We start from the raw sequence: 24,141 nt of genomic DNA on the forward strand, positions 1-24,141 counted from the left end.
TTGTGTGCAGGGAACTAAATATTAGTCATTCAATATTCATAGCATACATTATACTGTGATCTGTTGTGGGTGAGTGTTTATAGTTAAGGAATTAGTAAGTAACTATTTTCTTATCTGACAGTGGGGAAAAAAAATCTGGCACATAGGAGAAGTCACTGAGGACAAGCCTTTGTCTTCAGAACTTGCATGTCCTTGTTTCTCTTGCTTTCTTTCCCTCTTTCCCCAAAACAAACAAAAAAAAAAAAAATCAAGCTGTTCCTGAGGCACAGGCTGAAATTCAGACTGGAGTGCTACTTACGTTCCTAGTCTATATGTAGGGCCAGGGTCCCCTGAAAGAGAAGTTTTCTAGTCTCTTTTATCCACTGACAGGATTGGAGAGTTTAAATTTAGATGTTTAGCTATTTCTATGTTTTGGGCCCTATTCCCAGGCATCATAGAACAAGTTATTGCTTCTAGATGTGCATCATTTAAAAAAAAAAAATAAAAATAAAAAAAAAAGCTCCTATCTTAGTGGGTGGTAAGGAAGGAAGAGTGAAGGCTTTAGGTAGTCGACCTCTTTGATTTTCTCCTCCCTGTTTTTAACTATGGAAGAGGCGTTGGGGAGAGGGGTCGACATTTTGTACTCTGTTATAAAAGTAGCTTACTGAATTCTTCAAGATGTTTTGCATGCCTATCCCTTATTAAACTGCATTGTGTTCTAATTTAAATAGGTTTGTCTTCCTCTTTAAATTTTTGTCCGTGTTTTATTTATCACTTCTTTGTATTTCTTACGGAGAATTTGTGTCTGTTCATCAGGGACTGGTCTGTTACGCAATGGTGAGGTATTTCTCTCAATATGGACAAGAAATCTAGTTACGTATTGTTGGCATTTGTATGTTTTGAAAGGTTTAATCAGGACTGCTGTAATGAGACAAATAGCTAATCTTTATAGCTAAGCCAATTTAGAGGCATCTTTTGGCTACAAATCAAAATTTAAAACTATTTCCCTATGAGTGAGAACAGTTGTTTTACTATATAATCCTTTTAATTGAAAACTTGTTGGAATAAATAATAAAAAAGAAAGAACTTTTGTATGCTTCATTTTGTGTGCTTGAGTCTAAGTTTTGACCACATAAAACATCATCCTGTTGTTTGCTATGCATCAAACCAAAGCTTGTTATGTATTGTTATGCATTCTTCTGACTACTCAATTTTAAGCATGCTTCTCATCATCTTTGAAGAAGGGCCACTGACTGCTCATCTAAGGGAGGAATTTAGTGAAGAGGTAGGAGTTTATGAAAATTAACTTTTAAAATACTTAATATTGCTTTTCATTATTTGTTCTCTATACTTAGCTTTTACTTTTCAGTTAGCAGTATGTTCTGTCCTTTGAAAATGTTTATTTTTGTCCTGTAACTTCCAGTTTTGCAAAGGAGGGTTTATATTAAAGGAAAAAGCTAAAAATGAACAGTGTTTCTGTGTATAGAGAAAACACACCAAAAGGTTAGTCTAAATTTTGGGCACTACGCTCACCATTCTTTGCCAGTACCCATAATGATACTTACCTTGAAATACTTGACTAGAGGGGGAACTTACTACAATCTGTCCCTCATTATTCCAGAATAGTAGTTATGATGATATGTAGGTAGTAGATACTGGGTGTTGGTTGGTTGGTTGGTTTTTTTAGTGATTTATCCAGTATGTTACAACTGCAAAAGGTACTGGAGGTACACTCGCTTACTGTTACGAAGCCTCGTCATGTCTTGTTGAAACTAGCAGTGATACTGTTGGGTTCAGAGAGAGCAAGACTGACTGCTGGGTGGGCAGTTTGGGTTTTCAAGTCTGCAACTAGGCTTCGAACAATTTTAGGCTTCTGCAGATACAGGTTGCCTGTCTGCTTTGTGTTTTCCCTGGGTCCTATAGTGCACAGTGAATATGTAGTAGGACTTGTGTATTTCTCTTCAGTTAAATATAGACCTACCAGACATTCTGAGGTCAGTATTGCATGGCCAGGTGATTGTAATTAAAAACTTCAAATTCTCTTCTCCCTTTACTTCCCTGGTCCATTTGTCACTTTGTTGATGATTTTTCACTAAATAAACAGAACTCTTTGGTTATAATTTTTTTTTATGCTTGTGTGTGTGGAAAGCACCAAATTTTCTTTGGTATTGCTTCTGGAGCACGGTGCTGTCTTGCAGTTCAGCAGTTATGGCTTGCGACCTTTCTGTAATGTTTTTGATGACAATCCTGTTCAGTCATAAGTGGTTTGCAGTTTCTGCTTTCAGAGCTCAATCATGGGATTCATTTTGAAGCATAAATATGTATTTTTTTCAGGAAAACAGTAAGAAAAGGAATACATGAATGTTAGAGCAAAATCTTAATAGAACCATGTTAATTTTTAAATGAGGTGAGCAGAGCAGCAATAGCTGCTCAAGATAGGTCTCTTCTCTAGTTACTGCTCATCTTATTGCTTTTAAAACTCATCTCAAAATAACTGGCATGGATTTTTTTCCCATAACAAATGTTTTGCAATCAGATATCTGTTCATATGTGATTGGTATAACATGTTTGCTCTTAATGGCTCACAAGATCTTTAGGAAATTATCATGTTCACCTTGAAACATCAAGGTAATTTGGGTATGCAATGTGTTAATCACTAGTGTTAACATTGCTGTGAAAGTCAAAGCTCATGTTTCATATGTTGTCTGAAGGATGGTCTCTCAAACAGCACTTCCCCTAGTTTGTTAATGTCATATTGCAGTGTAGTCATCATGGTGTAGAAAGCAAAACAGTTCTTCAGGTGCTATTTTGGCCCAAATTTTGATGATGTGAGATCCCAGTAGTTTTAGATGCACAAAAGGGTTCTGGTAGGTGAGTTCATTCATTCCAGATTATTTTTGTAAACCTGATAAATTATATTGCCTGTGACATGGAGCACTGAACAAGACTTGTTCTATAAAAGCGATGGGTGACAATATGCTGGTTTTCAGTTTAATTTCTATAGTGGATATGTTCTAGCCTAATTCTAAATATATAGTGTCACCCAAGCAATGAGCACCCCTAAAGTTTTCACATGACCTAATAGCAGCATTAATTGTTACGCATTTTCATGTGTAAAGAGAGACCCTCTTTGACTAGTGTCTCTCTGCATCCGTGTAAGCAGTGACTAGCAAAGGTAAAAAGAAAACTGCTTACTGATGCACTGCTCCTGAAACGTCTGTAGATGAGACTATTCATCTGCGTGCAGGCATTAAAACCTGTTTTCATTAAGCTCAGTGATATGCCATTCCTGCTGTAAAAAAAGAGAACTACCTTTACTGAGTTTCACTGTGGAGAATACTAGTTTTGAGCATGCATCAAAAAACAAGTAGAGCTAATAACTCCTCTTGGCAGCTTGGCTTCAGTTTGTTCTGTACTCTGACAACTCAGGTATTAGGCTGACTTACATCCGTATTAAGTAGAGTTCTCTCTTTGCATTGTTTAGCTGTAAAGGGGCACATCATTTAAGTGACACTTATCTCCAGATAACTTGCATTTTGCATAACCTAATGCGAGTCACTAGCTACAGCAACAGTCACTTGACTCTTGTATCCAGCTCTGCTTATTCCAAGTGGTAGGAAAAAAATCAGTACCTACATTTTAAATTACTTGATTTTTAGCTTTGAAGCATTATTCTGCCATCGTAATTTCTAAATATGTATCAGAAAATTTAAGGAAATTAGTTTGTCTCATCATAAGAAGTTAGGAACTAATAATTTTCTTAAACCTAGTATGTTGGAACATAAATGGTGGAGTTAGGAACACTATATTTCGCAAGCTCTGCACTGAGAAAGAAAGAATAAAAGGTCAGTAAAAACTCTGTGCTGACCAAAGACGCTTGGAGATAATTTTACTTTTTTTTATGCCCAATGCTGTTGATGACACCAAATCATCTATCTTAAGTTGGTATATGGGAATCAAACAGTGAAAATACTTAGTGAGGCCTCATTCTCTCTGCCAGATGTACCCAAGACACAAACGGCTGCAGTGGCAATTAATTTAGATATTTAAAACAATCAATGCCTGCTTTAATGGTGAAGTTTGATTACTTTCAAGATCTTCCTCAAGGTGCAGCACTTCCATGTGAAACACTGGGGGTGTTGTTTGTTCCATCTTTCCTCTTTTCCATACTTTTCATGTCTCTTTCCCTGCTTTAGGTAAGCGGCTTTCAGTCTGAGGGTGTGGAGTCACCTAAATTGACGGAAGTTTGCCGTTAAACAAACAAAAAATCCCCACGTAGTACCAGAAAAGTTTATATGTAATAAGGGAAGTTCGTAATTGTTTCCCAGTGTGACTTTTCTGAGAAATGTGGCAATATGAAGTATGGTTCAGAACAAATATTTGTTATCCCTTTATAGATGGAACAAGTCTTCATCAGTTACTGCATCACTTCTCCTTCCTACTGTTCCTCCTTTCTTGCTACAGATGTCAACACTTTGGGTATTTCTTTCCTTACACTAAGTGGCTTTCAGCTTAAGAGTTCAGAATCATCCAATTCCTAAGCAAGAACTTAAGTCTGACTGTTTGGGGTTTTTTAGCCCAACCAGCTGCACTAGGTACCACATCTTTGGTGGACATTTGAGACGGGTCCTGAAAATCAAGACGGTGGCTATTATTAGATGGGATGGATGATCTAGCAGATCTTTTCTATATTTAAAATGTGTGTTGTGCTAATGTTGTACAAGTGCATTCACATTGGCCCCAAAAAATTACAAACTAGAACAATATGAGAAATAGAAACCTTTAATATATAATACTGTGTTCTGCTTTTAATCTCTAGGGTCTCGATGCTTCAGTTTAGTGTTTGTATTTGCTTTTTCTATCCAATGGATTTGTTTTATACCTTAAGAGCTATTCTCTTTTTTTATCTCCCAATTTCTACATTGACCTGGCACAATCAGACTATTTATTTGTGTTATTTCCATCACTTAAGTAAAGGCCCAGACACTTATTTTGTGTCATCTCTATAGCGTGTTTGTTTCACTGCCTGGAACGTGGTAACCAGGTCTCATAATACACAAAGTAGGACAGACTCTGATTCACTTTCCTCTGAGCTTTCTTAGCTCTGCAGAATCAATAGGAAAAGTGGCAACAGCTGCTCTCAGAAAATAAATGAGCAAGAAAGTGATCCTTTTCTAGTAAGTTTTCAGAACGGAATAACCTGAACTGATCAAGTACTATGCTTCCAAGTTTTGTAGCTGCAATATCACTGTGTCAGGACTTTACACCTACAATTCACATGTGCATATTTAGACAACCAGAATATATGTGAAATGTTAATAAATAATACATAGCTGAGTATTTGTAGGGTGGCAGTCACTTTTGTCCTTCACACGGCTAGGGTGCTATAAGTATTGCAATGATATAACTAATGTTCTACAGCCAGTGAATGTCCCTGGAGTTTGGGGCTACGTTATTCCCTTGTCGGTCTCACACTCTTACCTGGTGGTCTTCCCTTTTGGTCTTCAGGCACCTGGCTGATACAAGCTGTAAAGTTCTGACTTGCAGTGTTTCAGTACTACCTGCTTCGTGGTACGCTCATCGGAGATTTTGACCTTCCATTGGGTTTTTCAACCAGCATTTTTTTTTCACTCTTGCAATGTCAGACAACTGAAAGCAGCAATTTGAAAAAATTAGGGCACTCAGGTTTCTATATATAGCAGCTTTCGGATCCCAAGAAAGCCAGTACTCTCATCTAGTCTGGTTTTAGATGTCAGTGTTTGTAAATTAATATTAACAGAGTTGGTCTTAAGTAGAATTTTAAGTACTATCATGTTTTTTTCCTTCTGCCTGCTATCTCCAGCACTTTTTTCTCCTTTTGGTGTTTTTATTTCAATTTAAAATAATTGTCTATTTTTCAGGCCCTTTGCTTTTTTCTTTATACTAATAATGAGTTGACCTTCAACAAAGGGAGTTGTGGTCATCACATTACTGAGAAGCACCTGACTTGCATCAAAATCAGGCTGGTTTGATGTCAGGCAGGGGGACTCATTTCAGCTTTAGGCTTCTGTGCGCACATTTCTTATAAATTAAACATGAGGATCTCCATATATTGACGTGATTTTTAAATTATTTTTTTTAATGACACCAATTAATTTTTTTATTGACAGTGGGGGGAAGTGCTGAGGGGATTAAAGAAAGAGTCAATGACTGATAGAGTAGGAAAGGCAGAGTATAACTGTGTGGCAGATTTTAGAAAAGTTTATTAAGTTAACTGCTTCTGTTTTGTATATTTACTCCTAAGTTTTACTTTTATATAGAGCAGAAAAGGTAGGGCAAGAAATAGTTTTTACAGAGGGTTTCTGAATGTAGTTTTACTTGATTTTGGTGACACACCCACACACACCCCAAAAATACCGGTCTGTTTCTCCTCCAGAGATGCCACCTGAGTGTTCCCAGATGCAAAAGCAGAGAGCATACAGCAAAAAGCTATAGTTTTGCGTTGCTGAGAAGTGGTGGGACAGGTTACCTTTACACGAGAGTTACAACCATCCACTCATCCTGCTGGCCTGATAAAAGAGAGAGTGAGACCTAAAAGTTTTCTTCTGTAACATGGGATCGTTGCATGGAGAAGAAGGGAGTCACTGATCTACTTTACTCACATTCCTCATATTTTATGCTGCCAGTTGAAAAAAGTAATACTTTCCATATGTGTGGAGCAATACAATTTGTATTCATGAGGGTAGAATGGGGAACATACTTGAGAATCTTGCATTTCGTTTAAGCTTTCTTTGATTCACTACCTGCTTCTTAACTCATTTGTGTATGTACGCTATTTTCACTCACAAGTGATTGAAATACAGGAAGGAGGGATTTGAGAGCAGCAGCTTTGTGCATGGTGTATGTTTTTCTCCGTGGTGCCAGGCTTCCCATGTGACGATAGGTGCTGCGGTCCGTGTCTCGGTCCCATAGCTGTGCCGTGGGATTTGGGGCAGCTCCCAGCCTCTGGCACCTGAGGGGAATCCTGTCTCTGCCTGTGCGGCTCTGGGGGTCGGCGGGGCGAGCAGCTCTCTAAATACTTCTTGTCCTGGAAGTCTGACAAGTAATTATTATTAGAAAATGTGAGATCTTCAGTCAAAATGTATTTTGAGATCAAAAGTATAGCTATAAAGTTGTAGGTGGCTACCTCTCTGAAAGCTTAACAGTGTCTCACTGAAGGATGCTCAAAGGCTAGTGTTGCAAGTGTGGACTTTTTTTTTTTGTCTGCTCATTACTGGCTCTATGTTTGTATTTTTCCAACGTTATTCCTAGATCATTGTATTTGGTGGAATCTGAGCCTGTAACCTGACCACAGAATCATAGATGTTAAATTTTCAGCTGAATAAGCTTCTGATTTTTGGCAGATTAATACCCATAGCTTTTGTCTGTCTGTTTAATGAGCTCACCTTACCTATGTACTGTCTATTGCTGGCACAGAAGGTCAGAGCCTGGCAATCCTGTATCAGTCTACCTTGGCCCTTTTTCACTTGCATGTAAGCACAGTGAGCATTATGGTGTCTAAGTGAAGTTCATATGGCAGGCAACTCCCACGTATAGTGCAGTGTCACTAAAAATATATCTTGGGAATGCTTATTGGAGTGGCTATCAGCACACAGTAATTTTCTACCAACTGTGCAACCTTCCCTCAAAAGAGACCTGCTTTTTTTTCATTAGTAGTTCACCTATACCTAATAGCATTGTTTCCTGTAACTGTTTTAGGTGATCTGCCTTGTCAAGAGGCAGATCAGCTTTTTAATCACTGAATGAAGTCTTTGATACCTTGTAGAATTATTCTGTTAAATCATATGTAGAAAACTAGAAGACTGTAGCTTCCTCACTGCAGCTTCTGTGCTTGTATCCAGGAGGAGCACTCTTACATGGTGTATCAGTAAACTTTTCTCTTTCAGGCCACTGTCATGAGAAAAATCCAGATGGCAGCCATGACAAGGAGAAATACTTTGATGACCACCATAAGTCAGTTACAGCAGTAGCAGAAGGACACTCTGAGGGAGGTACAGAAGATCCAGAAGTCCTTACTCAGAGTTCAGCAAGGGATCCCTCCTTCTTGAGACTGGAAAGTAAGTCAGCCTTACGAAATTGGTGCTGGCAAATGAATCAGTTTCTAGATTTTTCGGAAGAGCTGTCATCTTTCCTCAAAGAAACTACGTTTTCTCCCCCTCTGTCTATAAAGTGGCAAGTAACCCTTAAAACTGGTTTCCTTCTGTTCACTGTTCTTCTTCTCCAAGTCTAAAGTCAAAATGCATTAAATCAAAAAGTGAGATTGAGGTTTAGATGCTTTCCAAGCTAAAGGATGTAGTTTTTTGCAAGGCTCTACAAACGCATGTTGGTTGTACCTCAGTGAATTCTGTATCAGCTGTGCCAGACAGAAGGGAAGAAGAACAGTGTCTATGGTTAAGGTACAGAGAGCTTTATTCAGTGTTTAATGTACATATGTAGAGAAGACACCACCTGTTAACTCCCTCAAACAGGCAGAATTCTGTTTTGGAAAGGCAGCTGATGAAAGTGGTCTAGAGTTGTTGGGTTTTGAAGCAACAGTTGATGCTTCTTTGCAATGCAGAAGTCTGCATTCTTCAGTCCCCCTCTACATTTGCAGAGTGTAGTGCGTAGTCAGTGATATTTGGTTTGTGCAAGTGGAAAAGTCAGGTCACAGAAGAAAGATCCTTTTTATACAATTTGTGGAAGCAGCAGGAAGAGAATTTTTGAAGTTTTTATGGTATTCCCTCTTAGACGCAGTCACTGCAGAAAGCAATGGTTCAGAAGGAATGGAGGGGTTAGAAGATGATCAAATGTCTGAAGAGATGCTGGCTTTGGTGGATGAGTTTGAAAACTCTTGGCCTCAGGAAGCTTTTGAAGGGGCGCTGGAGGTAAAAGGCCGTCGGATGGACTTGCAGGGAATCCGGGTCCTAAAGAAGGGATCTCAGGATGGACTGGCTAGCTCCTGTTTTGGGGATTGTGGTGATGATGATGAAGCTGAATGGGTAAGTTTGGATGAGTTTACTTAAGTCTTGTACCAACTTACTATTGTGGAGGAGGGAAAGATGAGGACAGTTCAGGGGGTTTAACACTGGAATATATATAGGAACTTCCCCTATGGGCCTAAAAGAGCTGGTTCATGGCTTGTGTGAAATGAACAAGGAGCTTTAATCCATTTTCTAAAGGAAAGGCCTCTGCATCACTAAAAGTGACATCATTTAGGCTGGAGAAAAGGAGGCTGAGGGGAGACCTTGTTGCTGTCTACAACTACATGAAAGGAGGGTGTAGCAAGGTGGGTTTTGGTCTCTTAAGCAATAAGTAGTTGGATGAGAGGAAATGGCCTCAAGTTGCACCAGGGGAGGTTTAGATTGGACGTTAGGGAAAATTTCTTCACCGAAAGGGTTATCAAGCATTGGAACAGGCTGCCCAGGGAAGTGGTTGAGTCACCGTCCCTGGAGGTAGATGTGGCACTTAGGTACATGGTTTAGTGGCGGACTTGGCAGTGTTACGTTTACCGTTGGACTCGATGATCTTAAAAGGTCTTTTCCAACCTAAACGATTCTATGATCATAAGTCTTGATTATCAGCAGCAAGAGCTTAGGTGTTGAACGATGCTGTGTGCCTTCAAACTTCTTGCTTACAGTTACAAAGGAGAGAAGGTTCTAAACAAAAGTTTCAGTTAGCATGAAAAGAATGAAGTACCTGTTGTCATCATGTTACTAACAAAATAAATAATGACAAAGGCTAGTTCTCCAGCAGTTAAACTGCTTTTCTCCTACGTTGGAGATTGAAGTTGTGTACTTTGTTTGCATGGTGTGATGCAGTTGAAAGTGAGCAGGCTCAGAGAATGAGTTGAGATGGGAAGGGAGGGAGAGAGAAAGATCTCATCCGTATAATCTTTGAAACTGAATCTTTGGGCTAAAACAAGTAGTGTATTGGAGCTGATAACATTCATGGTGTTTCTTACTGTTAACCTCGCCAATACTGTTCTTTTCGTAGATCACTTTTCAGGTCAAACGTTTAAAGAAGCCAAAAGCTGAAAGCTTGGATCTCCAGGAGCCAGCTGGGAGAAATGGGGAAGAAGCGACTAGTGGAGAAAATGAAAACTTTTACCAAACTGCCCTGGAGATCAGTGGACCAAAGATACCTTCTCCTGGACCAATAGGTAACCTGCTGCTTCTAGAGAAAGCAAGTCATTTGCAGCTTTTGTGTTACTCTGGTTTATTTCCTTTGCAGCTTTTATATTACACTGATTTATTACTAGGAATATGCGTCACAAAGATTATGTAGTGAAATACGCCTTCTAGATGAGTACGTGGAAAAATTAGAAATCTCTTCTATCTGCACCTTCTTCATGAAGAGTGCAGCATAACTTTATCTGCTGAATGAAAACTTTCTAGTTAATTCCCAAAATTTCTGGGGATGAGGTGGTAAGAGTGGAGAATGAAAGAGGTAGCTGTTGTGAGTAGAAGTAGTAAAAGAGAGAGGGGGAGTTTAATGATCTTTTTCTTAAACTGACTTCTCTGCCCATTCAGTTTTAATCAGATGAGAGACACCCCTTCAGGGACAAACACAGGATGAGAGCTTGAATTGCTTGCTTACTAAACATAAGACACACAACTGAAAAACAAGAGGCAGAAAACTTGGTCTAATAAAAATAAAATTTAAAAAAATTAAGTGTTGTGCTGTAATTGGTTTGGTGATATTATAAGAGAAAACTTAGAGATTGTTTTCCAGAAGCCTGGAGTTACAGAAGAGTAGAGTTTTGCACCAACATAGATGAGGTGGTTTGGAGAGAGAGGTGGAGTTTTTGCTAGTTGAGTAACAGAATTGTAGAGTGGTCTATTATTATGGTGCAAGCTAGTTCCACTGGTGTGTTTAGGTGGACAGAAATCATCAGCACATGGTTGCTTAGGATGAAGTTTAGAGCTGCTGGAACTTAATAATGCCAAGGAAGAGAACCAAAGTAATTGACCCCCATGCTTTTTGTCTTACCTTGACTTCAATGGAGGTAAAATCTCTGTCATAGGGCTGATGTGTAAGCAAAGATGGGTTCTCCAGTACTTTTTAGTCACTGACAATTTGATGACCTAGAAAGTGATACCACGTTTTCAAGGCTTTTACATTAAATCTTTAACAAGCTCCTTTTTTAACATCTGACAAATGTAAGTTACTGAATTAAATATTTAAATAGGGGGGAGGGATTACATGAAAACAGACTATCGTTTATGAGTACACACCTGTCCTTGCCTTGATGTATCTTCTCTCCCCTGAGCTACTTTTGTGGCTTTATTGCATAGCATCCCTCAGCTGTAAAGCAGTTATCTTCCTAACACTCCTGTGAGGCAGGGTCCACTGACAGCCTCTTTACAAGAACTAAATAATCAAAAGTTTAAGTAACATATTGGAGGTCACCTGGGGAGTTCCTGGTAGAACAGGGTAATGCCGCTAGCTGTCCTGTGTTTGACTGCCTCTCAGACAACTGAACCATCTCTGTGTAGTGTTTCCATACCTCTCGCTATCTTTTGCCATTCATACAAATAAGAACTCACAGTCAGGTAGCTCACAGTGGTGGTAATGAGAATTGATCATTCCCCTCTGAAGTTTCCCGGTATTTCTTGAAGTTAATTTTCCTTTAATCAGAATACTTTACAAAAGACATGGTATTACAGATTTCATCATTATTTTGCAAAATTATGAAGCATTATACTATACTTTGGATGGGAAATAGGATTTGCATCCAAATGGGCAACATTTCAGGTAACTAGAAATAAATACTGAAATACTGCCTACATAGCTGGTGCGATAGACTGGCACGTTGTTAAACTTGGCTTCCCACTGTGCAAACTTATGGCTACAATGAATTTTTCTTATGTTCCAAACAGTTCAGATGTTTCTGATACGAGAGGATATAACAGTTAACTCAAGCTGGGTTCCTAGGACTTGGTACAGTATCCACCAAATGTAAGGGAAAGATTTCAGTAGGGTTTGGTGCAAATGTGAAGATCTGGTTCTTGTTTCTCCTAGTGATCTATCTGTTAACATAAAGCAAGTTATTTAACCTTTCCCTGCCTCAGTTAACTCCTCTCCAAAATGGGAGGGCTGAAGTGTAATTGCTTAATAGTTTCAGAAATGTTGCTATCTTGAGTATAAGAATGCAGTAAAAGCCCTTGTCTGTCTGCAACAATATTCATTGCAAAGAAACAGCAGTATTTTTCACCTGGGATTGTCAGAAGATGGAGCAATCAACTTTTATTAGTTTTTACTGTAGCTGTAGAACATAAATGATGACTCACTTGTGAACTTTCTTTAAGGACATTTAAGTAGAAGCATTACCTGTAAACAAGAGTGGTGATTGTTCTCAATGTGTAGCTATTGAAAAAGTGTAATGAAACATTTTAAAACTCCACCTCCTAATCTGTCTTGCATAGGATCCAGTTCTGTCTTCGGATCCCACAAGTTCTATTCAGTCCGTTTAGGTTCGGGAATGTTCTTAAAGAAATCTGGCTGCAGGACCGTGACTTTTATGATATTGGCAATGTGTCCACTGGTCTAAAGTATTTTGTAAATCATTGTACTGAAGTAGAATGTCTTTCTGCTTGCAGACAGTTTCCTCTTTTTCTTTTTTTTTTTTTTTTTTTTTTTTTTTTTTCCCCCTGAAGGAAAAAGACGTGATTATCGTAGCCTTGGCTGGCCAAGTCCTGATGAATGCCTGAAACTCCGCAGGGTAGAGCTTACAACTGTAGCCAGCACATGGCTTGCTGTTTCTGCTAAAAACATTGAGTAAGTATCTTGTATATGAACCTTAAATAAGTTACTCACACAAAGCAAGACAATTACATGGTCCTCTGTGCATAAACTGAAGATTTAAGTGTTCTTTAAAGTAAGAAAGAACTGCCAGGATTTCAAAGAAGTTTGAAAACATTAGGTGATATTTCATCAATAGACTTGCAAAGAAGAGTGCAAGTGCAGATGGAAGATCCAGTTTCTCTTGCTTCTTGAGCTACTCAAATGAGATTCTGCCAGGTTCTGGGCAGTTTACGCTCACTAGAGAACTTTGTAATGACTCTTCTGTTTTCTTCTCCTGAATGATTCAACTTGTTTTATGACCTTTGTAGCATTACAGAACACATTGATTTTGCCACACAGCTGCAAGAACCAGCCATGGAACCCCTTTGTAACCCAAATCTACCAGCCAGTATGCATACTTTGGACCACCTGCAAGGTGTCTCTAGCCGGGCCAGCTTGCATTACACTGGAGAAAGTCAACTGAAAGAGGTATGCCAGAGTTGGAAGGCTGTCACACAAAAATGGCCGTACCATGGCAGATTCAAGGTGCATTTAGTGCAGTGACTTTCAGTGAGTGAATGGCTGGATAAAACTGCAAGAACAATGCAAGCTGAAAGCAATATTTTACCAGAATGTTTTCCCAGCCATCTATGATCTGGCCTGAGGGAAATCCTAAAACACTGTTAGTGTCTTTGTATATATAGCTCTTGATGGATGAATTGGTGAAAGAAAAGTCCAACTGAGCATACATAAACTTCTACCATTCTTAGTATTCAGTGCCATGGAGTTATAACACTATGTGATGATACAGATAGTACTAACTCAAGATAGACAGTGATGTTTAGGTTGGAACAGGTTACAGTGTTTGTAAAAGGCGGGGGGGAAAGCAACCAAGTGAGGAACATCTCTTACTAGGTTCCAGCATCTAAGCACTTGTTCTTCCTCTTCCGCAGGTGCTACAGAATCTGGGCAAAGACCAGTACTCACCACAGTCATTAGAACAAGTTGGTACTCGAATAGCCAAAGCTTTGGAAAAGGTACGTGTAAATGAGAAAAATGAGAAGCCTGGGCTTGCTGCTCATGACTGATGTAATGGTCAATTCAGTCTCAAACCGTTTGTCTGAAATCCCAGTCAAGGAACGTATTGGTACGTGGAGCAGGGATTTGTGTCTATTCAGCATCTGTAATGCCCTCCCAGGTATTGTGCTGAGCTGTATCCTGTGCTTACACTGTCAAGTGTCTTGCATATCTCTCCTAAAACCTAAGCTTGTCAAATTTCCCAATGTTTCCAGCCCTATAGTGAGCGGTGTTCCTGGTTGTTGATATATATTAAACTATTTCAACAGTTCTCAGTCTTCCTTTTTGTGCTGCGTTGACTTGGAGCTTATAGAAAGTTGAGTTAAGCCATGGCTCAACTCTCCAGTTGTGCTCCTGACATGCAGCAGCCAGACAGCTGACAGGCAGGGGCTTTGTCTCTTCTCTGCCTACTGCCTCTTATCTTATGCAGTGTTGGGCTGAAGCGTCAGATGTGCTCAGGCAGCGCGTGATGACTTCAGCTGAGGTCCTTAGCGGCCTTCATCTAGGTGGAAAGCTTGGTTTTCTCTGGGGAGAACCGAAGTCCAGCCTTGCACATGGTACCTGGTCTCCCTCAGGAAAGCCAAGCTTTCTAGCTAGATTAAGGCCACTAAGGACAGCACATGATGTCACGTGTGCTCAGGCAGCACATGATGACCTCAGCTGAGGTCCTTAGGAGGAAATGATTAGGGACATAATTTTCCCTGGATCTACAAGGTAGATAAGAATGCAGGGATTGTTGTTATATGTTTACAGCTAGTGGGCAGGATGTTCCAAACTACTAGAGAAAAGAGGGCTCAACCAAAACAGTTCAGTGCTCCTAGCCTATTCTACCAAAAGCTATCTGAGGAATTTACTAGGCTGTGAAACTAAAGCCAATATAGTTTTGTCATTCCCAGAAAGTAAAGATGTTACTCTTATGCTTATGCTACAAGACTTAGTATACATCTAAAGTGAAAAGAAACTAAGTTTTTTCTCTTACATGCTACAGTTCCCCCTGCAGACAGCAAGCTTTATCCAAATAAGCTGAAACTTTAGCACCGAGACCAGAAACAGAATTCTCAGTAAAGCTAGCTGTGTTAGAAATAAAGTGCAATTCTTCTGTCTACCAGTCTCATTCAGTATTCACAAGAGCTAATCAAACAAATAAAGATGGCTGCTTATCTAATTACATGTGTGAGCATAAACATTCATTTACTGTATCTGAGTCCACAGAATTCAAGCACATAGTATTTTCCTTTCTAACACGTGACATGGGAGTCAGACAGCTAAAGACACCAAACTTAATCAGCCAGGCTTGTCAGGCTTCTGCTCTGAGCTGCGTCCCAGAGCATCCTTTCTCTTTCCAGTGACTACAGAGAGCCTACAAGTCAAATCAGCTACCTTAGCTAAATTTTCTGCTTTATGTTGGGTTTAAAGCTATTTAGCTGATATTCCTTTCTTAAGAAAATGATGTTGCATTTGGAATTTGTTTCATTTGGCAATTTCATTTACCTGGCTATTGCATATATGTTGGTAGATGAGAAACTTTTTGCTGCTTTGAAATAGTTTAATGCTATTTTTTAGTGTAACACCCTCTAACTCAATGTATCAAATAAATTGGAAGAGTGAAAGGCAGGAAGACTGTTCACTACAGGTGTTTACATGACTGGTTTTTGTTCTTCTTTTGCCAGAATCAGACTTCATGGGTCCTCTCTAGCATGGCAGCTCTTTACTGGAGGGTGAAAGGCCAAGGAAAGAAGGCAATTGATTGCTTACGGCAAGCATTGCACTATGCACCCCATCACATGAAGGTGCGTACACATGTGCCCACTAAGATGAAATAATGTTTTGCTTGTCACAATAGAGCTTTCACAGACTATTAAAGCCAACCCTGTGTGTATCAAGTGTCTATAATGTATTAGATATTAGCTAGTTGTGGTGAAACCTCAAGACTTTCACCGCCTGTTTAGTGTGGACTCTCTCTTTTTTAAAAATAATAGTAAAAAAAGACAACTGCAAAAGAGGTTCAGTGGAACTCCCTGCAGTTCAGTGGGTTTCACACCTCTCTGGGCAACACGAGCTTGAACCCTCTTATATAGGACTTCGAATCTTCATCAGCCTTTGTCTGGACAAGTTTTCTAACCTAAGATGTGGGGAGTATATCTTCTGGTTGTGCTTTTAAAGAGGGGTAAGAGGTGATATTTAAACCAAGAACTTAAATGCTTAAATCTTAAGTGTTTGGGCTCTGAATCTCAGCTGCACACTACTGCCTGACTTTGTGCAGCAGTTCTGTGCTTTACTCCAAAAAAGGCAGTACTTTGGACACAATCTTCTGTTTAGAGTTTCAGTTTCAGAAGTTTGTATCCTTCACCTTGCCACATGGTATGCTGAGCATTATAACGCCTATTCTTATACACCAAGATCCCCCTTGCAAACTGATAAATGCAATGGAGGCTCCTCACTCAACATTGCAGGTTTTGCTTTGGGACCTGAGCAACAAATTGTGCAGCACTGCAAAATATGTACTCCTTTTTGAATCTTGGTCTTAAATCCTTCTCTGAAAATCGAGAGACAAATCGGTTTACGCTCTCAGGTTATTATTAGGAGGATTTAGCCGTTAACAGTAGAAATGCCTCAACTCAGAAATGCACATCCTATGTATCTTATGTCCCCTATATTTCTGTCTCTTTGCACTTGTCCTTTCAAAACAAGGTTGGAATCAAGATCTAATGCAACAAGCTCTTGCTTATTTGCCTGTCTTTCTATGTAACTGGAAATGGTTCCTCAGAAATGGCATCCTTAACCGTGTGACTTGTAAGGGTCAGAGTATGGATTGGAAAGTTTATGGTCTAGTAGCGCTGTTTTCTAGAAGTGTGATAGAAAGTTGCTTGGGACTGGGTGACTTTCTGAATTTGTGCCTTGTTTTTATCCTCCATACTGAAGCAGCCTCCAGAGAAAACTGTGGGTCTTGTAAAGATACAGCTGCAACTTGAACTCAGTGAGAGTTAGAGCTGAATGAACAGCTATTTAATGTTTTGGTTTATCCTCCTCTTTGGTTTTATGCACTCTTGCTACTTTCTTTTGCCTTTCTCATGTAAATAAAAGGTAATTAATTTTCCTGTGGGCTGCTTTTGTGATTCTGACTTAGTATCTGCTTTGCAAACATGAATGACTTATCCACCAAAGGTACTCCCTGCTTTGTAGAGGTCAAGGAGGCAAGGATCAAATACATTCAAAATTTTTTTATTGTCCTGTTGAGGGCACCTAAGACTTGTTACTAAGCAGTATTTTGTCCTTTGAAGGTGTGAAGCTCAGCTCTCAAAGAGTCTGTTATGGCTGTCAGGGCTCAACAGTTTTATCAATCAGACAAGGTCACAGTCGGGAAATCCAGGAAATAAAAAACATACTATCAGTGACTAGCTGAAAAAAATTTATTTATAGCTGTTACCCAGCATCATATAGGAATTCTGTGGCAGAGGCAGGATAAAAAGCAGTGCGTCAGTTGCACTAATGGTTAGACTCTTTTTTCACTTCCCTGCTGTCCCCTTTTACTCATATTCCTTCCCCTATCATGCAAGAGCTGAAGGAGTGTGGTCAAACAGCTTTTCTTGTCTCTGAGAAGGCATCTCATCTTTGGGGAGAAAAGTAGTGTAAAAGCATCTAAAAAATAAAGGTACATACTAGGAAATTTAAGTGAGTTAATTTTTTAGTTGTTTGTGCAACAGTAGTGTTTGTTACTATTGTGAAGAGATGTGTGTATGTGAGGTTTTGTTGTTTATAACTCAGGTCCAAATGCCCTTTTATAGTAAAATAGGTCTGACTTATCCCTGTCAAAGTCACCAGATAGCAGAGTGGGCAGTAGCCAAGTGAGAGCAGCCAGGTGGTGGAGTCTTCTGTTTGTCTTGCTGATCCCGAGACAGTTTCAATGGAAAGAATCTCACTGTTTATCTCTTGCTCTTCTCTTCCAGGATGTACCACTAATAAGCCTAGCAAACATCTTCCACAACGCAAAACTCTGGAATGATGCCATCATTGTGGCTACCATGGCCGTGGAAATAGCCCCACACTTTGTGGTGAATCATTTCACACTGGCAAATGTCTACGTAGCAATGGTGAGTGTGCTGTCACCCAGTTATGGCTTGTCTTTGGTATAGTGTATATGTGTGTGTGTGTGTCTGTCTCTCTCTCTCCCCCCCGCCCCCCCCAAAAAAAAAAAATAAAAAATTCTTACTCTCATGAATAATTTTGGAGGAGAAGCACTCAAGAAATTGGGGTAGGATCAACAAGAAAGAATATTTTTTTTTGAATGCCAAAACTCTTGTTACTCATTTTACTCTTATTACTCATTTAGCACTTGAAGGCCAATATTTTTATAAGCTGGCTTCAGAATGCTGTCTGCAAAGGTCTGTTAAGACAGTAGCAAACAATTGATAATTTTGGTTGACTGCCCATCTAAACACAGGATATTTTTATAATGCTGGAAAATTAATGATAAATTGGGTCTCTGTCCTGAAGAGCTGAGTTTAGCATAATAAGTAAAACCCCGTTCACAGCTGTGATGAACAAACACAAAGGAAGTCTAATTTCAATATCTGGATTATCAACACCCAAAATAATTCACAGATGGAACTCAAATTTCTTCATACTGTCTATATATTCTAATCTGCAATTTAGCTTTCAGGGCTTACCCTGAACACAAAATGTTCATTCCTTTTATCTTACTAGTGCTGGATTGGTTCTTGTGTGTTTCAACCTTATCTTTAGCAGGGCCAGTTTATTTGAAGGGTAAAAAAGGCACCATTAAACTGAGACACAGCTGATATATATGCCTGTGTCAAAAGTATTTTCAATTACACATATTCCTATGTATTCCTGCCAGTTTTCAGCACTTGTCATAGATTTGTCCTTAACGTTTTGCTCCTGTGGTTGAGGGGATCACGGAGATAACAGGGCAAGTTGAGCAGGTAATCATGTATTATGGCTATCAGGGTTGAGAAGAGTCAGAATGCACAGTACTGTCAAACACACAATGGAAACAAACTGAAGAAAGGCATAACTTTGTTCTATTAAGGTATTATTTCTGACAGTTGTTTGAAAGAAATGAAGTTTGATGCTGGAGTTGCCAGTGTCTTTTTAAAGTTAGCACAGTGCCTAAGGATAACTTCATTCTCCCTGAATCCGAGAGGTGTCTCAGTGAAGCCCCATATCGACTGTAGCAACAGGGCAAAATTTATCTTCTGGATCAAATTATACTAATGTAAAGACAAGTTAGTTTATTTATGTCATATTTAACCTGCTGTATTTGAGATCTGACTGACCAACAGGTTGTAGAAGATGTCGCGCTAATTAATAGTAGAGCATTATAGAGGCCAGTATTCCTTTATTTGCAAAACTTTTCAGTAAGTTGCCTTACAAAGGGGAAACAGTTGGCCATGTTAAGGACTGAGAGCTTTGGATGAATGCTGTAGAAACTATTGATGTGGGAATCTAAAGGAACATCAAAATAGTATCAGATCACAGCAAATGTAAATGATTACATCTAAAAATGGAAAAATCTGATTCTTGTTTTCATTGCTGTTTGTCAGTGCTTCCACAACCTGATATGGGATTTTCTGTGTAATTCCTGTTGAAACGGTATTAAAATACACTTTTTAAAAAATCAAGACTTTACAACTCACATTGATCTAGTTAGTGTTTATAATGTGGCTAGAAATGAATATTATCTCTACTGTACAAATAAAGTTACTGAGAAAAGGAACTTAAGAGAACAAAAAAAGTGTTGAAAGTGACTGAAAAACCTGGAATGTTTTTGGGTCTTTTCCCCTTTCATTTTTCTTCTAATACACTATTGGATGTTGGCGTGCTTTCCTAGTTAATAAAAAAGCAGAGTGGCATAGGTAATTAGATTTCAGCTATATAAAAATAGATGTTATTTCAGCACAAACGCTTCTTACTACCATTCTGGAGTCCAGCTTATCAATTGAAATTGTGTAGCTACTGTATGCTCTGGAAGTTTGGGGCTTTTTTGTTTGTTCAGGGGTTTTGTTTTTTTTTACTTTCTTTACTTTGAGTAATCTTTTAAAAATAATTTCAAGTTCTTCCTAAAAATGTTAGCTTCTTGGCAGAGTTGATGTTTTTGTATTGTCCAAGATTATAAAGCTTTGATGTATGTAAATTGTGACTGAAATCTGTTTTTAAAAGTTACTTTTACAGGAAGAATGCTAAGATCTGCTATTAATAGCAAAAGGCAAGAGCATTGGTCAGTAATGCTCAGCAGTGATTTTGACTCCCTTCCATGGAGTATGCAGAATTGGGTCATTAGCCCAAGAAAATAACAGCGTTATTGGGGAGGGGGGTGGAATCCTAAACCACAAGGATTGGTTCAGTTACTTTTGTGCATACCATACTACTCAACTACTTAGGGCAGGAAAGGCATAGAAAATACAAGTGTTTACTGTTTTTTAGAATCTGACTCTTTGCAATCTTCTTTCTTTCTTTATAGGAAGAGTTTGAAAAGGCAATGAAATGGTATGAGTCAACACTAAAACTTCAGCCAGAGTTTGCCCCAGCAAAGAATCGAATCCGCACCATTCAGTGTCATTTACTTATGAAAAAAGAGCGACGGTCTCCGTAGAGATCAGCATCTTTTTCTTTTTTTAAAAATGTCATTATTCTCTATTCTGCTTTTAAGTGTGCTAAGATAAATTGATGAATCAAAATTTTTAACAAGACTTTTAAAAAGAGATGGGATTTGGATCAAGGGTTCTTTTATTTTTTTTTTCCTCAAATATAGGATCATCTTTGGAGAAAATATTTCACAGACCATAATTTTAAAACATCCGTGTAAATATTAAACCAAGAAACTTCCATGAGTCCATGACCACCTGTACCAGGACCCAGGCACTGTTAGTTTTTCCTTAATGCTCAGATTGGCATCAGCATCCAAAATAACTTGCTTCATGTCTTATGATCTAAGTCAATGGAAATGCAAAGCACAGACCCGTACCAAATAGTAAGAAGAGATAATCAGCAATTCATCCATCTGAAACTCATGCTTTGTCTAGTCTTGTTCACTCCATACCACATTATCTGCTTTTTTGGAAGGAGAGGGACAGGACTTTAAGTGTTTATAAAAAATATCAGGAACATCAAGCATTTTTTTTAATTGTTTATTTCTGTCAGGGGATGAGGAGGGAATGAGGAGGGAACAACAGGACACTAAAGTGGTTTTTAATCTTACTTGCAGGAAAAAAAAAAAAAACGCTAAAAATCCCAATAAGATATTTCATATTTGTCTATATATTCATAGCCCTCTGCCTCCCTGAATGGTTGATTTACTAATTCTTTGTTCACTGTATTTTTAGCCATTTCAGAATAAGGTGCGAGTTTATGCTCACTCTGAGCCATACTTTCAGCTGCCGAGGAGGAAGAGGGAGGAGGTGTCAAGGTATCATCAGCAAATAAGTCAGGTGGAAGATTTCCAAATCAGTTCTCTCTTTGGTTGGTGGAGGACATGATTCTCCAGACATCATTGTTGAATCAACAAGGGCACATATTTGAAATAAAATAAATTGTTTATGACCAAAACACAGCTTCTCCTCTAATCTGTGTGTCCTGCGCCATTTGCAAAAGTCTAGACTTGGGGAGCTACAGCCTTTCCTTGGGAGCAGACAGACCTGGGAGGCAGGAGAGCCTTTAACACTCCTGATTAGACAATGGTTTTCTGCGTATCCATGGAAAATTCCCTGCACCACTGTGCCCGACTCCTTTTCTGTGGCAGAAGGGAATAAGGGAAAGGTAACTAAATCAGCTGTCACATAACCTACCTCCAGCTTTTAGTGTTGAACATACTGCATAGTGATTCTTTTTAAAGGACTAACAATGTTTATGAACTTACTCTTTTCTTTTTTTTTTTTTCCCCCAACCTTTTCCAGTGATGCAAATTAAGAGCAAGTATGGCAGTAGTGGAAACTGATGTTAACATAATTTTTTTAACACTGTAACATTTTACTTCATAAAAGGATCCCTATATATTTTTATATGTAAGTGAAGATGAGCAGTTCTAATGAAAATTTTACCTCTGTTTTACTGCAAGTAATTTTTGTTCATCTAGAAAGCCTGACAGAGGTATGAGCAAGTACTACTGTTGGGTAGATTTTTATTAAAGATGGGTGAATGTGTTAAATTTTTTGTCAACAAAGCCAACAAGCATGTCAAAGCCTTCCTCTCCCAAGGCTACTTGAAGGCTGGATATTATTGACTGGAGATGGACATAGCTACCTCTCTATAAACACCAAGAGGAAGATCACCTTCTGGAAGGTCTGATACACCAACACTAGGATCACGGACTGGGATAATGAGTTACAGGATTTCTCACACAGAAGTGTGGGAGGGGAAACCAGTAAGGCAGGTACAAGTAAATGGAAAGAAGTTCCATCTGAGCTAGAAAAAAAGTTAGAGCAAAGGCTTTTCCTTGAACTAAAGCAGTGTGCAGCAAGGCTGCTTTTATTCAGTTTCGTTAACTTACCTGCTTTACTTTTAGAGTGGTTGATAAATACTTGGCAGTCACTTAGGTATATTTGGTAAATCTTCTATTTCATGTTCTAGTTTTAAAATGTAACATGCAAAAACTTCTCTTGGTACGGAGGATCCACATTACTACTTGGTTTCCTAATGTGTCATATGGTCAAATCAAGTGATTGCCACATGCTGAATTCTTTTCTGCTGCGTGTCTCGCTGACGGTGAGAGATGCTGGGATTTAAGTGAAGAGTAAGGCTGGTCTATAAGAACCTAAGGCAGCAGTATGGGGAGCACAGATGGTCATCCTTGGCTTTGACAACAGATGGAATTAAAATAGACCTTTTCTGGATCACCAAGGATTATGCTTACAGACGGCACTGATGGGCACTTAAAATTAGCCATTAATACTCATGTCAGTTTACATCTTGCTTACTGCAGTATTTATTTTATTTTTTTTAATTAATACAGCAAGGTGCACTGTATACAGACGTCATACAAACTGCAGGAACACTAAGCTTTGTGTGCATGGCCATGCTGTAAATTGATATTACCACCAAGGAGATAGCAGGCTTTTGCTCTTCTTGCTCTGTTTGCATTTCCAGAGAACTTGCACTTGCACTTACAAGGTTCTTGAAAACTGCGGTAGTCTGACTTCATGTAATTTTTTTTCTGAATCTCAGTTACGTAATTTAAGGGAATGTGTACTGCCTTACTCTCATAAAATTTGTATGTACAGCTGTTCATTTGCTGCTTGGCTACTGTATGCTGTATCTGCCATACAGCTGATTTTAAAATAGCCCATGCTTCCCTCTGAACTGTATTTTCAGAAATTTTAGGTAATTACTCTAAGTGTACTGCATGAGCAGTACATGAAACTGAAGCAGGGAAGCAAAAAGATCTACTGGAGAGCATAACTTGACCTAACGCTGGCAACAGAGCATGTGTCTTAAAGGTTTCACCCATTGATGACTCAACTGGGGAATGCTGGCTCCCACCCTGGAGCAGGTGTCTTCAACCCTCCTGTATAAATGCAAAGAATGGCGGGCTTGAGTGGTTTGGCTATGTTCAAATGTTAGTCAAAGAAAAACTAATTATATATAACCAGAAGACAAGTAGGGCAGCATGTTGAAAGGGAAGCCAGTGAATTTTGCGGAGCAAAGGTGCGACTCTGCAGGATGAGCTAGCTATTTAAGGATGACATTCTTCTCCTTCCATTTAAGCTATTTTAAAATAAGCTAAGGTAGTTGTCTAGGCTCTATCTTCAGTAAATGGAAAAGATTATTATCATGAGAGGGTGATCCACCCTCCCTGTTGTAGAGAGTGACAAATTGCCTGTTCGAACTGCCTGTTCTTTTCCATTGACTGTTGAGGTACCTTTGACCAACCAACCTTCAGTATGATTTCTAATAATAAGACTTAGTAACTCATTTCATATTGACTGGCTCTGCTAAATGTATCACCAAAGTAGTCTAATTTAGGCATGACATAACCATAGGTAAATGGCAAAATCCTCTCTTCCCCAAAAAGTAGGGATGGGGAAAAAAAAGTTTCCATTTGTTTGCAGGTAGCGTCATGCTCCTGACATCCAGGGACTTCTGAGGGCAAAAGCTACAGGAAGAGAATCAGATACTTCTATCTGTGGAGTGGTGGTTTCAATTCATCATTGATGGCATAGTTGTACTGGCCAGGGCTGCACTGATGCCATACAAAAAAGAAAACTCAAAAATACCATGCTGACACCCAATATGACCATAGCATCACATTCAAACAACAGATTCTACAAT

At 39.0% G+C, this 24,141-nt stretch overlaps 1 protein-coding gene across 2 annotated transcripts in view; it reads left to right on the forward strand.

Annotated features, from left to right (window-relative positions):
* Positions 1-21,440, forward strand: part of TTC17 (tetratricopeptide repeat domain 17) — a 62,184-nt gene extending 40,744 nt beyond the window's left edge. For both annotated transcript variants that reach the window (XM_075030949.1, XM_075030948.1), the window contains 9 exons: positions 7,905-8,075; positions 8,746-8,996; positions 9,991-10,156; positions 12,654-12,774; positions 13,110-13,269; positions 13,734-13,817; positions 15,528-15,647; positions 17,805-17,948; positions 20,339-21,440. In XM_075030949.1, the coding sequence (XP_074887050.1) occupies positions 7,905-8,075; positions 8,746-8,996; positions 9,991-10,156; positions 12,654-12,774; positions 13,110-13,269; positions 13,734-13,817; positions 15,528-15,647; positions 17,805-17,948; positions 20,339-20,470 (1,349 nt within the window). In that variant the 3' untranslated portion in view covers positions 20,471-21,440. The remainder of the gene's footprint in view (positions 1-7,904; positions 8,076-8,745; positions 8,997-9,990; positions 10,157-12,653; positions 12,775-13,109; positions 13,270-13,733; positions 13,818-15,527; positions 15,648-17,804; positions 17,949-20,338) is intronic.
* The last annotated feature ends 2,701 nt before the right edge of the window (positions 21,441-24,141 follow it).

This window comes from Buteo buteo, chromosome 6 (genome assembly GCF_964188355.1).
Source record: "Buteo buteo chromosome 6, bButBut1.hap1.1, whole genome shotgun sequence".
Taxonomy (NCBI): domain Eukaryota; kingdom Metazoa; phylum Chordata; class Aves; order Accipitriformes; family Accipitridae; genus Buteo; species Buteo buteo.